This window comes from Malurus melanocephalus, unplaced genomic scaffold, assembly GCF_030028575.1.
Source record: "Malurus melanocephalus ecotype Western Australia unplaced genomic scaffold, MMel_1.1 scaffold_4, whole genome shotgun sequence".
NCBI classification, from domain to species: domain Eukaryota; kingdom Metazoa; phylum Chordata; class Aves; order Passeriformes; family Maluridae; genus Malurus; species Malurus melanocephalus.
Window position 1 is genome coordinate 3,470,578 of NW_026623236.1, and position 17,162 is coordinate 3,487,739.

At 38.9% G+C, this 17,162-nt stretch overlaps 1 protein-coding gene across 1 annotated transcript; it reads right to left on the reverse strand.

Annotated features, from left to right (window-relative positions):
• Nucleotides 1–1,419: 1,419 nt before the first annotated feature.
• TMEM30A (transmembrane protein 30A) lies at nt 1,420–15,794 on the reverse strand. The gene is made up of 7 exons (XM_057369195.1): nt 15,499–15,794; nt 9,912–10,028; nt 9,162–9,269; nt 8,817–8,904; nt 8,207–8,350; nt 6,323–6,529; nt 1,420–5,441 (listed from the first exon to the last, which is right to left on the reverse strand). The coding sequence occupies exons 1-7, from the start codon at nt 15,769–15,771 to the stop codon at nt 5,248–5,250; spliced, it is 1,131 nt and encodes a 376-aa protein (XP_057225178.1). The 5' UTR covers nt 15,772–15,794; the 3' UTR covers nt 1,420–5,247.
• Between the last annotated feature and the right edge of the window lie 1,368 nt (nt 15,795–17,162).

Here is a 17,162-nt window from a genome sequence, read left to right on the forward strand (position 1 = left end):
AAAAAAACCACCACACCTCCAGTTTCCTGTTTCATGATACATAATTACATAGAGTGAAGTAATGCCAGAATTGTATGAAATACAAACCTGTTTGATTCTCAATGACGAATCTATTTGCCCTTCAAGAAACTACTCTGAGAAGTCTTTTTTCTGCATTGCAGAGCTAGCCCTGTAATTGCATCTTCGCATGCTTCAACCTTATGCTGAAATACAAAGCTGTCGGGAACACTTTCCTGGCTTTGCTGCAGTTGAAGTGCACTTAGTTTTTGGCATTCCACACTTTCGCACTAGTGCCAAACCTCATGATGAATAACCTGTGTCAAACATGGCAGATTAGTGCTCAGTCCGGTATGGAAATAACAAGGACCGTATCTCAAATCACAGCACTTCTCAATCTSATGAGCCATCCCGGAAAGAAACAAAAAATGCAAGGATGAGGAATTATTAATAGGAATAGCCTTAGCTGAGCAGATATTTAAAATAACATTTAGAAAGCAGTCATGGAGAAATAGGTGTTGTAACAAAAGAAAACTGGATGCATTATTTAACCAATAGTTTTCAAACATTCAAGCATTCACAGAATAACACTTAAAAATACATTACTATCACTGCAAGAAGATTTTCATTCACTCCTCTTGCAAGCCTTCATCTTATGAGTGTATACAATATTTCATTCTGATTTTCATACAATCAGTTATATTGAAATACTGATAAAAGGGCCATAATTCACAGAGAATCTATTATTCCTTAATTTCTGCTGTATGAGCCACTTTCTGATATGCCCGGATCTAAGCTTCAGGGATACTTTCTGTAAAAATACACTTCACAATAGCAAGGCCATACTTTAAGCTTGGCCTCTGGGTTACCTACGAATCAAAGCTACATGATGAGTGCTCAGAGCAAGCACAGCTGGTCTCTTCAGTGTTGACTAATTTGTGGAAAAATGAAAACGTGAGGAAATGAGAAATGGCAGCTTGCTGCTTCAGGATTATGTTTTGTCAGAAACAGACTGCTTCTTCCTAACTGAACAGAGCAACTTTTGCATGTACTGCATTGAATAAAATTGTTTATCAAAGCTCACTGTTGAACAATTTTGTTTAAGCCACAAAGAAAATAGGGCTGTAAATCTAGCTGTTAAATAGCATTCATCACAAAACAAYGTTCTACCTCTTAAACTAGTAATACAAGAGCACATAAACCCTGCTAAAGAGGTCACACAATTGAAATGCATTCAGCCCAACTGTGGAAGCAGATCCCCCTCATGGAACTCAAAGTGGCAATCTTTTCAGCCTCCTTCTGGTATTCTTGCATGTTAGTTTTAATTTTTTTCCCACCAAACAAAATAATTGACTAACCTAGTTAAAAGCTGTAGAGTGTACAAAGAGAGAAAATTATTCTACCTTAATACAGCCATTTTTCTACTTTTGGTTGCACAATACCCTAAAGCTGCATTTGAAAAAAGTTGCTGACAGAACAAAGATTTGTTCCAATTTTACAAGTGTCTTTTGTGATTGCATACCCTTACTTCAACCACGTAGTATGAGGCCTCATTAGGCGACCCTAGAGTCAATCATATTTTCATTTCTTCCAAGAATATCATAGTCCAGTCCTTCCCATTTTTATAATAGAATCAATGAGGTAATTAATTACATTCTTGAATCTCTAACAATATTTTAATTATCTCACCATTTTATTTTGCAAAATTTGAGCACAATCCTCAGGTAAAAATTCAGTTAAATTTGCACATAACTCTGGTATTCCATTTTCTTGAATTGTTTATGTGATCTTTATCTGAAATCAGGGTCCAGTGAGAAAGATCTCCATCTACTTTCTTTCAATTTATACTCCTTTTAGACTTCTTGAGCTTCCTTACTGATTGACTTACACTTTTGGTTTTTTATTTCATCCCCAACAGGAAAAGAGAGAGATAATCTTCCAACTTCAGACTTTGTAGAAGCCGTTAATATAACTCAAATGGACAGTATCATTTTACTTTCAAACTGAGGCTGAGGATGTTCAGAATGAGAGGCTTATGGGGAGGTAGTTTCTTATTTGAGACTCAGGTCATGTAAGGACCTGCTAATTCTTATCAGGCCATTTCCTAATGGTCTTCAGTCTTAAGTGAAACTGTCATGTAAGATTAAACTTCATATGTAGGCACGGAAAGCAATACAATTCTGTGAGCTAGAAGGWAGGGAATACTTACATGAAAACACTTCTGCTGCTCTGAGAATTTAATACTATTACTAAACAAARCCCCAAAATTTTCACAACTGGGTTTTCTGAAAATAGACCTCAGAGCTACTTTCACACTGCCAGAAGCAGTCTCTTTCATAATCTGACCACACTGCTAAGAAGAAAGCAGAAATAAGATTGACTTAGATTTTCAGTTTTTTCTTCTACTTTGAAAGACAGCATTTTCTTGTTGTTAAATACAGACAAGCATTTTATATGTGGAACATTCTGAGGTATTGGAGGGCTTTTATGTTGGGTTATTGAACTTTTATTAAAAAGAAACAAACCTTTTGTATTACCAAGCGTAGATTACATTTTCAGGAAAGATCAGAAACCATTGTTGTGTCACAGGAACTTTGAAGATACGATTACTCTGTGTTTATGTAATATTTTTTGTCCTCAGCAGTTGCATTTCAGTAGTTTCTTTTTTTACGTTACTATAGGTACTAATAACTTAGACTTAAGTTACATGAGACCACCAGGCACTCTCAATTCTGCCCCTAATCTTCCCACTGCAAGAAAGCTGAGGGAAGGGCACAGTCAATAACACATCCTGTGAATCCAAACCAACCAGCCATGTTCATTGCTCTGATGGATTCAAGCAGATGACATGTATTTGTATTTGAAGATGTAAATTGATCTAGACTGTTATGGCCTTTCCTCCCTCAGAGATTTCTATTAAAAAGATAAGACTTGCATCCTTCAAGGTTTAATATTCACAATTAATCCTTGAAGGATTCCAAGGATTCTCCAAGGATTTCCATATTTATCAACATGAAATCCAGACAAATGAGCATGAGTGAAAGAAGAGTTTATAAATTTGATCAATRTTGTAAACTCTTATAAGCATTTTAAGCTCCATGGGCATGCTATCCCATATATTTACTTCTACAGACGCTCAAAGAATCCGCTTAATTGCAACAAAAACCAAAAAGATGAAATTCTCACCCTGGTGMACTTCATTGAGATCGAAGATGCACAGGTAGCTATAGTCAGTAAAAAAAAGGTAAAGCATTGAAAATTATTCCAAGGTGAAGATAGAAGAATACTTAAAATACTTCTGTTTTAATTTTAAGCACAGCCAAAAAAGCAGCCTTTCCCACTTGGAAAAAAAATAGGAATTTTGAATGAAGCAGAATGTATTTGTATTTCAAGTGACAACCACAAAATTTAAAAATAAAAATATTTTAATAGGCAGTAATTGTGAGACATCCCCTTGCTCATTTACTCTTTTTAGGCCTAGCAGCCACTCTACAGTTGAAAGCCAGTTTAATATGTCCTGTGAGTTTTCAAGGATACATTACCATTATTCTGTAACTCCAACAACATGAATGCAGCATTGTAAATTAAGTCTTAAAAACTACTATTTGAAATCCCTGTTCTGCCAGGCTGCACTATGCACATATATTACTATATGGAGTTACAGAGAGCTAGCACACTGGAAATGGTGCCTCATTCCACAGTTTATCCTGCATTACACATTTAAATTCTTAGGCTACACAAGTAATTATGTAAAACCAGTCAAGTAATTACATGATAAATTAATAGTTTTGTTTAAAGCTGCCTTTAGATTAAGCTATTGGACCATGCATTTTTGTAATAAATATGCAATCCCAGAAATACAACTCATTTAAAACTGCATTTACACTTAATGTATTTCCATGGAGATAAAAATAAATGTATGTTCAAGAACAAAACCAAATCTCTTATTAAATGGTTTGCAGAATTTATTAGGTCTCTTTTAATATACTCCATACTTCATCAAGCTAGTTGCATATAAAGTGATCTCCACCATATACATTACAGTTTCTGTGCATCATCTAAAAAAAAAAGTCACCAAAAATAATTTGTTACAGGTTGCAGTTAACTTTTAATTAACCTAAAGGTGAATCCTTCTGTAATTTAAGACACTAACCTGCACATTGCATCTAACTGCAATATTTAAGTTATGTTTCACAGCAAGCTAAACCTGTATTTCATGGAAAAAAGGTCACTGCCATCTCAACTTCTGAACTTCTATAGTTTACTTCCTTAACACYGCAAAAAATAATGTGGTGTTCACTCCAAATAAGGAAGAAGTATACAATTCCCATAAAACAAAGCCTGCTCAGAATACATATGCTTTAAGAACTTAGGAGACTCCTCCAGTAAAAGGAATTCACCCCAATTTGTGAATGGAAGAAAAACCTTTTTGGTTCTTCTTGATTAATGCCTGGAGCTGCTCATAGAAAGCAAAAGCAGCAAAAAGTGAACKAGTATTGGATATGACTTAAAACAAAAAAAAATTAGAAAAAAAAATACCTGCAACAAGCATGTCCAAATTTAGAACAATCTTTTAAAAGTACTCACATGGATAATGAATAAGTTTTCCAGTAGCTTTATAGGATGGTCGTTTACTGGCCAGGCACATATTTTGTAAATATACAAAGAATCCAGAGTGCTGAAGTTTATGGAGCACTTAAAGGATTTAACATAACAGAGGTGGGTAGGACACAGGAAAAATATTTAACAACTTATATAAATATATTAAAATCTCAGCAAGAAATGTAGGAGCCCATGCACACAAGACAGTAAATCGAAAAAAACATTTAAGACTTGACTTTTTTCAACAGCACTGACACCTGAATTCTGGAAAGTCAACAATTTACAGTATCTCATAACCGTCTTTCKCCACACAATCTAAATGTACTGAATCATATCGACATTACACAGCACGTGAACAAGCAGCAGATGCATCAAGGGAACAGGAGCTATATGCATCATGTGGCCTGCCCAGTTAGAGGCAAACATCAGAAAATTGTTTCTGACATAGGCAGAGATACAATCAATAGAGCTAATTGTATACCCGTCATTTTCAAGAGTTAATCCACAGTATGGGAAGGGGGAGCTTTAGGTAAAAATTATGCACCCAGTCTCAGAAGAGACAGAAGCAGAGATTTATCTTTCAAAAACTGGGTCCGTTCTGGACTGGCCTTGATGCACATGCAGTACATTTGTTTTCAGAATGCAAGATTAATTGGGAATGTCTGCACTAGTGTTTCGATTGCCATATTTGTGATGAATGATCAGCAATACCACTCCTAAGAAGAAGCATATGGACCCAACAGTGATGTAAGCAATTCCCAGGAAGGGATTTTTGCCTCCCATCCATGAGATGGTGCTTAGGATCATCCTTTTTCGTCCATCAAAACTGTGTACAGGATAATCTGAAAAACATTTAGGAAAATAAGAAGCAAGTTTCCAAACCTAGCTTGAAGTGGGCAGATGAAAATTTTGGGTCATTTTGCTCAGGTTATAAAATATTAACTGCTGCCTTTGTAATTGGAAGTGCAAATATGAAACATTCAGCTGTTCTTTTTAGGCTGAAACTAATCTGGGCATTATGAGCTACTTCAAGACAAAGGCCACATTAGCAGATATTAATCCTGAAGTAAAATGCATTTTGTGGGTCTATGAAAGCAGCTTCAATAAAATGAGGGAAATACRAATTTTAGTCCTTGTGTATATTATAGTACAAATTTTTTATGTTAATTCAGTTTTATATGCACTCCATACTGTTTTACAGCAAAGGAAAATACTGCAGTAGCTATACAAAAAGTATCATTAAGTACTTTTGAATTTTAAGAATTCAGTTACTATGACAACCCTCCTTCTCTAGTCCCTCCATTTCTACCTAATAYTTAGTCTGCCCAAAAGAGAATGACAGACTTTCACCTGATTCACAGCTCTGTCATTTTTCTGGCCTCCAGAGTCTGCCCTTCATTACATACTGTCATTTCTTGAACAGTCCATAAATTTCTAGGTTACCAACTATCTCTGTTCTTTCCTTATTTCCCACGCTTTTCTCAATTCCTTCACAGCACCCAAGTAATCTGATTTCTCAGTCTCTGTGAAGCCACTAATGTTATAGAACTAGCACAGAAGATGGAAGCAGTCTATCTAGATTTCAGTGCCASTTTTCAACTACAGCTCAATACCATATTTTTTTCAGAGATGGTACGAAGAAAGGCTAGCTCAATCTGAACTTGCAAATATATGTTTGTGCAATCCAGCTAAAGCCCGCTTTCAAAGGCTTTTCAAAGGATACTGTATGCAATATCCAAAGAATATTTTCCAGCCTGTAAGGTAGGCTGTAAGTTATTCTTCCTTTCAATGAGACGATACAGCTTGCGAAATGTTGGCAGAGCAGCCGTGCGCATCCACACAATRAAGTCCTCATTGATAAAGCCATTGTTGTCAGGCTCTGAGTCCAGCATATACACTGGCTTGGGCCAGTTCACAGGTTTTGTTGTGCCTAGGATTAAACAAAAATAATAACAAAGTATTTTGAATACAGGACTGAGTAATGCACTGGCTCATCAAAATCCATTCAAATATCACAAAAAACCCACATTAACTTCTAAACAGTATGAAGAAACGGGCTGACTCACTACTATTGCAACATACTAGGATGTTTAAGAATTTATTATTTTGCAGTTTAAAGAGTTTAAATTCTATAAATAAACAACATAACTCATGACAGCACTGTCCATTTGTTTAAACAATTCATACAGGTAGAAAGTCTTGTCTCAAAGCACTGCTTGGTGAGGGTTCTCCATTATGAAAGTCCTTTGCTCACTTTTTGGAGTTTGAGAACCATTTCCTGAACCACAAGCAAGTAATATTGTAAACACCATTTCAGATTACATACAAATGCTTTTACTAATGCTATTGGAAATACAATTCCACATTGGATTAAGGTATCTGCTTTTCCAAGGGTAGCCATCATACTGACAACATGTAATTTGGCTATGACTAAGCAAGATACCTAAATCAGGTTAAACCAGTAGTTATTATATACCTTGCATAAACATACATGCTCTTAGAGCCCTAAGAAGACTTTTCAGCTACAGTAGCCACAGGAAACTTCTATTTGCCACATTTTATATAACCTAACCAGTGAGTGACACCAGTCACTTCTAATAACCAAGAAATAATTTGTTTTTTAGAGAACAGCACAATCGAGCTGTAGAAACATTTAAATGAAAAGTCCATGCGGAGGGTTTCATTTAACAACTTCAGGATTTTTTTACAAGTTAAATCCAAGCATGACAGAAGTTGTACTGATCTTGAATGGAATAAAATTAAATTTCTTCACAGTAGCTGATGTGGGTCAATGTTTTGGATTTGTGCTGGACAGAGTGTCGATAAACAGTGATGTTTTTGTTATTGCTAAGCAGTATTTGCCAGCATCAAACTCTCTTCTACTTCTCACCTTATCCTAGGAGGAAGGAGACTGGAGGTCCACAAGAGATCAGGAGGGGACACAGGTGGCATAGCTGATCCCAGCTGATCAAAGGGATATCCCATAACATACCACATCAGACTCAGCAAAACAAATGGGCAGGTAGAAGTAAGCAGGGCCTGCTTTTGCTTGGGGAYTCAGACAGTGGTGAGCAATTATTTTCTTTTACATTACTTGTTTGTCTTGGGTTTTATTTTCCTCTCTCTTTTTTGTGTTTTTCGTCTGGTTAACTGCTAAGCTGTCTTTACCTCAACCTATGCGCCTTCTCACTTTTGCCCTTCCAACTCTTCCCTTCTCCCACCCAGCAAGGGCATGGGTAGTGACACACTGTGCAATGCTTAGTTCCTAACTGGGGTTAAACCCCAGCAGTGCACATTATACATTTTTTAGCATTCAGGGTAAAAAAAAATCAGTAATTAAAAAAACCCCGAATTAATGATTACAGTGAAGGTAAAAACAAAACACTTTCATTAGAAACTTGCACCTTTCATTACTGAAAGACAACTTTTAAGATAGCAGAGTAGTACTTAGCTTCAATTTCTTCAGAGAACATTTATTTAGCACATTCAGTAAAATGTCAGTGAGGCAAAACTCTGAAATCACAATGTTTTTGAAATCAAAACTGCAATCAACGGGTGTCTGAAGCATAAGAGCATGCCACTCTTAAAATTTCACTTTTTTTTTTACCTTGGAAAAGAGCAGTTAAGTTGTTTCCATCTCCTGTAGGATTCCTGAACTTTACATTTTTATCTGTCCACCATGCAATGCCTTTTTTAATCAAAGTAATTGGAGTCCTTGTGTCATTATCAATGCGGTATAACTCCAGTGTATCTAAAGACAAAATCAAATTAGAAAACCAGCTGCAGAAACTTTCATTAGACAGACGATCTTGATAAGCAGTGAAACAATTAGCTCCAGGAGAAAACAAAACAAAAACAACAGGGCAAGGCATTTACTATCTACTTGACACAATCACAAGCTGTTCTATAAGTATCAGTGGATATGAGATAGCAGCTTATTATCCATATATGATATCTATGTTTCTACATCACAGCAGAAGCACCTTGTCACAACAGCTATTTCCATTCTTTACGTACTATGAGATTCTATGAATTCTAGCAATTTTGAAACAAGTAACAGCTGTACAAGACATTTATTTTATTCTGAACAATGAAAATGTGTTAATTCGAAACAATAAAACCCTTARTATCTTAACTCAGAATGATGTGCAATACAACAGAAAACATACACTAGATCACAGAGCCATCTAAATGATAACTTAAAAGTGTTACCATACCATTAAACATACTGTTGGCAATAGCTCCACAAGGAGCAATGGGTTTGTCCTCATTTGTGCGGTAAGGCTCACATTCCTTACTTGGATTCTGACAGTTAGAAAGAAAAAAGGCAAATGAGTCTGTGCTAGTTTATACAACTAACCTGGTTTTTATTACATGATCAACATGTAATGTTATAATACTTTACAGTTATTTTCAATAAACAAAATATCAATTCCTTATGGTTGCCTTCTGTTATGCAAAAATTCTAGTACTTCATTCTCATTCAACTAAATACTCTATGTGGTGATTTATGCAATAGTCAGAAATCAATTGCTCATTCACATCCAAGCATGAATACCTACAAGTAGTGAACTGTTGTCTCCATTTAGCTGGCTGTCATCTCGAGATTTCACGTAACGACGGTGGTTTTGATAGAAGTTGGAAAGTCCATAGTACATGAATACATTGCTCTACAAGAAGCAAGATGGGGAAAGAGGAATTTTCATTCACACAAACCTTCAATTTTAAGATCTTAAACTCTATGTTTAAAGCAACATCCATCAAGTAAGAAGCTCAATCCTTTCTTCATACCGAGTCATAAGAGTACTATCCGAACACAAGCTGGCAGGCTTAAGTCAAACAATATAAACATGCCACAAACTATCAGAATAATATTTTCCAGCACTAATCTCAATGCCTGTCTAGCCTGATGTAGAACCTATAAGCCTCATTTGCTTTCAATTTGCCAGAAAGCACTTATCTGGTATTTCCAATTCTTGTTTTATTGAGTTTTTGTAAATCATRCAGGAATAGCTGATCTACTCTCCAGATATGTGATACATAGCATAACTTTGAATGCATAAAACACAAGCATTCCACTTAATGTTGTACATGTACGTGTACTTCCAGATAAAGAGGCATTAATAAACATCTCATCCCTGCTAATGAAAAAGGGGAAACTAAAATCAGATCCAAGTTCATAGGAAAGCTAGAAATAATCCTTTAAAGCAGAAAAAGAGGAAAAAAATACTTAAGTGATAAAACTTTCATTTTCAATATGAAATAGATCATAYAAACTGTTCTGATTTCATTCTGCACACAGGGCAGCATACCTCAAATGAATGTTCCAGTGTAAAATTGATGGTGCATGTACAAGGGGGCGTGCTGTCCCAGGACACATTYAAGCATTTGTTGCAGGGACTAGAAGGCTCTGTTCCTGTATAGTCAATCTGCAACAGGAAAAATAGTCATTAATKTACAAAGAGAATAAAGAAAAATTATTAATAAGACAGAGAGTTGTTGTGCCATTCATTTTGCAATCACAGTAGACCTCACCTTTGCAATAATATTATACCAAAAGTCCATTCAGCCCTATCTGACAATCTCAAGAAGCCTCTTCCAACCTTAACCATTCTGTGATTCCATAAACCAGTTTCTGACTCTGACTATATGCTTGATTTCAGACGCAAACAAATTTAACACTGAGGCGAGAATACTGCTGGGACAAAGCCAAACGAAACCAACATAGAAACCCCACAAACGAACCATCCAAAAATCCACACCAAAACACAACCAGCAGATACTCCAGACAACATGCTGTTTCTAAACAGACCCACTATGAYAAGCAGATCTTAGCTTTTACACGCTTTCCAGAGAGATCAGGCATTTAAAAGTCTAGGTCTTAGATACCTATTAATACTTAATAAGGAAACATGTTTTGTTGACCATTTTTAGCCACCTAATTAGAAGACTAAAAAAATAAATGTAAAAGATCACTTAATGCCGAGAAATTGTCCTAAAACAGCAAAGATTAATATACCAATATTGTTTTGTCAGGAACGGTAAAATAACCAGTATATGGACAAGAAAGATGATCAGTATTAATCTGTCTGATACAATATTATCTGTCTGGAATAGTGTAGCCCAAAAAAACCCAGTTTTTTTAATCTGTACATTCAGTATTAACAAAATACCCTTAGCAGAGTATTGAGCTCACCCTACAGTCTAAGCCAACTCAAATGACTTGACCGCATTAGCCCTCTATCACATGTAGCTCCAGAAAGTATGCCAAGAGAAAGCTTCTATCTGCCTGTAAAAGATGTATTTCTACACCATGAATTTCCCATTTTAGAATTTAGACTCAGACTGATGAAATATATACCTTACACTTACTGCAAAAAAAACTGTTTAGCAGCAGTAGCATTTAAACTACAACATCTATACAGTTATATTACAATAACTGCTGCTACAAACTACTGTTCTAATTTATGTTTCYAGTAAAAAGCATAACCAAGAATTAGTGATTTATGATCTGTCCTAAGACCTGTATTAAGGTTACCTAAAACAAWCACACATGGTGTATTCAGGAAGCAAGTGAATCCAATTTTCCTCTGCAGGGTCCCTTTTCCTGTGATTTCTCCAATATCTATTAARCTGCAACTGCAAGTTCCATCAGCAAGACATTTTATTGATTGGCATCTGCTCTGCTGCCAGATTTCTGAAATACAAATCCTACAGCCTAATGAGCCTAGCTRAAGCAAGAGGCTTCAGAAGCTCTTAGCTGGCAGAGAGAGAGATTGAGAGAGGACCACAATCTTTGTCCCTTGGCTRAATAAGACATTGAGTTTATGCTGATCTAGAAATAGCACTACTGCAGCAGCCTTGAACAGCTCTGTTTAGCTAGAGCAGACAAACCCGACTGCTACTCTCAATGAACAATGCATCTCATCTGTTGAAGGCTAACTCGGGGGTGGGTGTGKTCTGCTAAAATAAGCTGAAGCAAGCATTTAGTTTGGAAAGAACTTGCCAGTGTGAGATGTTTTAGATCAAAAACGAACATTAAAGACTAAGGTTGCTAAAGACCTAAAGACTTCACTTGTAAAAATGTAATTGACTAAACTCTGTGGAATATGAAACTGATGTACATTGAAGCAGGACCATGCTTTTGATGACTGCTATCAGCTTGCATGCTATCAAAGAGCTTTCCTKTATAGTAACTGCCAACACAAGTGTTTTTTTCTGCATTCACATTTACCGGATCACGTTCAACAGAGAGCTCGTTTAAAGGAAAAAAGATATCAATCCTCAACTCTTGATAAAGTAACAAAACCACTTTGAGAGCCAAGGACTGACTTTGGAGTCCAGGGCAAAAACTTGCCTGACCCCACTGCTCCATCCCCTGGGACTGGCCAGCAGCTGAGTACGACAACCCAGCACAGTGAGCCCTTCCCAACAACTCCAGATTTAAGGACATCGGGGATATCCAAGTTATCCCACACTGTTCAGGCTGTTGATGTCAGCTGATATACACCTATAGAAATAACAAAACTATTGTATATGCATATTGTCAAAACTATTTGTGATTTTATAGACTTCATACTTTGTCACATATTTATCCTACTCTGCTTGACCATTTCTAGTATAAAAGGCAACTCATAAATCTGGTCCTCTTTGCTGTTCCTCTCTGTAGGTTTTATTAAGTTTTGTTTAATTTTTGACATGGGGCTACAGGATCTGAACACAAGGCCGAAGATGTAAGCAACAGTAATGTACTTTCAGTTCTCCTAGCCATGCCTTAAGTCAATCCGGCTTTTTATCTACCATTATACATTTCACAGCAGCAATTACAGCACCAACATCTCTTTCCTACATTTAATACTTTGTATATTTCTCACATTTTATTATTTATTAATATGCTCTGTCAATACTTCTTATTCACTCTATATATTTAAAAAAAAAACCAAAAAACAAAACACCCCACCCCCCAGGAAATACGTAAGTCTGTCACCTTCAGTAACAGGCAAAAAGACATTTACATAGCTGATTAACTTCCCACCCAAATGAACTATTTTCATGACAGACCCAAGATAAAGGGCTGATCATACCCTTTTAAAACAGTTAAAAAATGCAAAAGAAAATGCAACAAAAAAGGTAATTCTAGTACACTCAAGCTGCTGGAAATCTTCCACATTTCAGTTCAAGAGAGCTCATAAAGGAAATCAATGGAAGAGGTACATTTTGCTGCTCAGTCCTTGCACCTGTRGAACAGTACAGTCCACAAAGATACTAATGGCTACAGTATCTTGTTTCAGGAAAGACTGACTTGAACTTAAATATGTATTTCAGGGGCATAAATTATACAACCTATTCAATTCCAATACACTAAGTTTACAGGCACATACACACACACTTAAGAGGTGTGCTATTGCCTAGGAGGTAGGTGTAAATAACTACCTCTGCTTCCTCCCCCGATTACATTTCTTAAAGAGCTTAGTCACTGTACTTAGCTTCTAGATGTCTTGTCTCCCACAGCCAAACTTACAGGTATTTGTGAATAACATCTGGAGATTATAACAAAAGTCAGCATTTTAAGCAGGGACATACATCAGCTAAGCATATATGTGATAGCAGTGTCTTAAACTGCACCCCTCACTGGTGTTTATAGCCCAAATGTTGGTCCTAATCGGTAAAAAAAATCTGTGTTTTGTTGCTGCAACTATAAGGCCTTTACAGATTTAAACTTATTTTTCTTGAAATTCAGCTGCCTTTAGGATGATAATCTCACTTTCAGAATGCCACTGGATAAACACTTCATAAAACATGTATGAGGATCAGGGAACAGAACACAAGTTTCCCCATTCTGACTTACCATACACTCCAAAGTCAAGAACTCTTGCCCCTCCTGTCCTCACAAAAGCATAACAATCAGATTTCTGAGAATTTCACAAGGTGAAAGAGTAAACCCACACAGCAAAACAAACAAATTAATGAAACCTTTTCCAGTCCTGAATATCTTGAAATTACAGAGGACTGAAGGGCAGTGCCTGCCAATTGGCCCCCAATACAAATAGGTACGGTGGGCATATATATATGCAACCTGATTGTGTAGAGAAGCATGATCATGCTCCCAGTTCACCTATGACTTTTTGTGCCAATGTTAGGCGGGGACATCTAGTTTTTGTCTTCTACTGGAACTTACCAGGAGTACATGACTGAGCTGCTTAAGCAACTACAATATACAAAAATTCTGTATATGCATATAGCAGCAATATAGGCRCAAGAAGATGCTTACGTTTTTGGACTCATGAAACTGATACATTTCTTGTTCCTATAGATCAATGCAGATTCAGTCACAATAGAAAAAGGATACATTTGTCCAATTATATATGATCTATATATAGACATATATATAGACATATAATGACATAGCTATAAGTCCATATATATAATGATCTATAACTTTGTACTGTTTTACTATAGAAATGACTATTTTAAATGCAGTTGTCAAAAAAAAATCAGAGTTAGCAAGGGTATTTTTAACTTCTCTCCACTGAGTGCCACACTGAAAACATGCAATTGTATTTACCTTAAATATAACATGACAATTTAAAAGTCTATGTGCCCATGACAACTTGACTATGTTCTCTGAAGCACTTGTGCCAATTTTCAGATGGTCAGCACACCTCCAATACTTGACATAAGAAGCAACTGCTTTCCAAAAAACATGCTTATACACAAATTTGGATGCTGTAAAATACACTTCAACTTTGGGGTTTTCCCCTTCTTTTCTCCTTAACTGGAACTGTAGATCTGAACATAAAAGGGGGGCAAAATCGGTTTTATTATAACACTTTTGCATTTTAACAGAAACATGAAAATACCATTTATTCCTTACCTCATATTACTTTAGCTAATTTGGCTTCACTGCCAGATTACTGCCACCAGCCAATCTACAGTCTTAAACACTACTCATTTGAAAGTGACAGCTTAGTCCAGTAACTAGACTGATTTGATCCAAAAAGGTTAATATTCTCCAAAAAAACAATACAACAAACAACTACACACTTTCTTCCCCACAATCAATCTCAATCACATTAGCTGACAGACATTAAAACTAGAAGTCAATTTGCTTCTCAAGGTTGTCCCAAAGCCCTGCAGGTTACCTCTGCACAACACAAACTGGTTCTGGTATCAGATGGACCCATCTGTGATACACAGTTCAGTTTTTAGCTAACGCTCAGCAACTTTTCACAGCAGTAGCAGGGCTAATAATCAGATGYAAATGACTCAGATTTTTTACGTGTTAATTAGAAAAAGCCATACTCTTCGATCCTTGTTTCAAAGTTTACTCCGGACACCCTAGTCTCCCTAAGGTGCTCCATAGAGCACCTGCAACATTAAACCATCGGTGAAAGTAGGAATTACAGCCATATATTCACCACAGAGCTTTGTCTTAAAAATACAATTACTTTGGAACATTTGAAGATATATAACGAACTGCCACACGCTATCCGAAGGATGATGCACATCCGTACTGCTGAGGAAAAAACGTGCACTGGGCTGTGTCGATTAAATGCTGGCAGTAACCTCCCTCGGGAGCCCTGGCAAGACTGACAGAAGGGCGACAGCCTAAGCGGAGGTGACTGTCAGCTCGGTGCCKTCTCAGGGTAATTAATGGACGCTTTGCTGACGAGCACGGACGTTACGGCGGATCGGAGCCGCCCGGGCTCCGCGTCCGCTCCGCACCGACCCCTCCCGGGACTCGGCCGCGTCCCGGCAGGACGGGAGAACCGCATTTCCCGGAGTGGCAGGCGGCCTGCGGGCAGGCGATCCCCGCTCGCCCTGCCCGACCCGACCCGAGCCGAGCCGGCCTCCCCGAGGGCTCCCAAAGCCCCGGCCGGGCAGCCCCGCCCCGCGCACCTCGTATTCGCGGATGTTGTTGGAGGTGACGAAGATGCCGATGCCGATGGGGATGAAGATGAGGCCGATGATGAAGAAGGCCGGCAGCACCGTGCCCGCCGTCAGGATGGGCTGCCAGGCCGGCAGCCGCTGCTGTTTAAACGCGGTGTTGTCGGGCTTGCGGGTCTTCACGGCGCCCCCGCCGCCGCCGCCCACCGCGCCGCCGCCCGGCACCCCGACGCCGCCCGAGGGGTGCCCGTCCGCCTCTTCCTTGGCGCTGTAGTTCACCGCCATGACGCCGCCGCCGCCGCCGCGGGCACGTGACCGGGGGCACCGCGCCTGCGCACTCGGTGCGGCWGCGGCGGGAGGGGACGCGGCGGGCGCGCGGGGGGTGACGCGTCACGGGCGCGCGCGTCCCCAAACCATGGAGTSGTGGGGTTGGAGATGGGGAGATTGGAAGAGACCGACAAGATCCTCCACTGACCATCCACCCGGCACAGCCACTGTCACCCTAAACCACTGAACCGYGTCACCCTGTGTGTGCCACATCCAGACACCTTGAATACCTCCAGGGATGGTGACTCCACCGCCCTGGGCAACCTATTCCGGTGCCTGACCATCCTAACAGTGTATTTTTTTTTTCCTATATCTAATCTGACTTAGATTAAATTAATAAATTAAATTCATAAATTGAATCTCACTTTAAGGCCATTTTCTCTTGTCTTCTCACTTCAGGCACGGCAAAACAGAGCACTCCCCACCTCACCCCAGCCTTTTCTCAGGGAGTTTTAGAGCGCAAAGATGTCTGCCCAGAGCCGCCTTCAGGCCGAACACCTCCAGCTCCCTCAGCCGCTCCTCMGAAGACGTGTTCTGTGTRCTGRCCAGGCAGAACATTTAGGGCAGRGCTCCCSCAMCTYGTGCCCAGGGTTGGGGTAAGGCCTGGGCCCGCAGCCTTGTATCCCTGGAGCCTTGTCACCCCTGCTCAGGGCTCCAGAAGAGTCCCCCACCCCTCGGGAGGAGCAGTGAGGGTAAAAGGCAGCATCCATTGGGTCAAAAATGGAGAAGTGAGCTTCTGCTTCCTACCYTCACAAAGAGGATCAGTGGCACTGTAGAGATGCAATAATGAGGGAGAGTTGTAAGAGCTTCTCTTAATGAAGCCCTGTGTGCTGTCTGCTGCTTTTGGGAACTGTTGTGCGCTGTACGCCTGCTCTGCTGTCAGGAGGCGTGTGAATGAATCAGCTCAGTGAATRCAGAATCTCAGAATGGGTAAGTTTGGAAAAGATCACAGTGGGTCATCTGGTCCAACCTCCCTGCTCAGGGYCATCCCAGAGCACATGGCACAGGATTGAATCCAGACAGTTCTTTTGTATCTCCAGTGAGGGAGACTCTACAAATCTCTCTGAACAATCTGTCCCAGTGCTCAGTCACCCACACAGGAAAGAAGTTCTTCTCCATATTCAAGTGGAACTTCCTGCGCATCAGTTTCTGCTTGTTGCCTCTTGTTCTGTTGGTTGGCACCACTGAGAAGAGTCTGGCTCCCTCACCTTGACACCTACCCTTTAGATATTTACACATAKGGATGTTTTTGTTACATTTCACTCAGGAACTAATCTGACTGCACTAAATAGAATCACAGAAATAATTAGGCTGGAAAAGACTTCTGTCAATTACATCATGGCACTGAG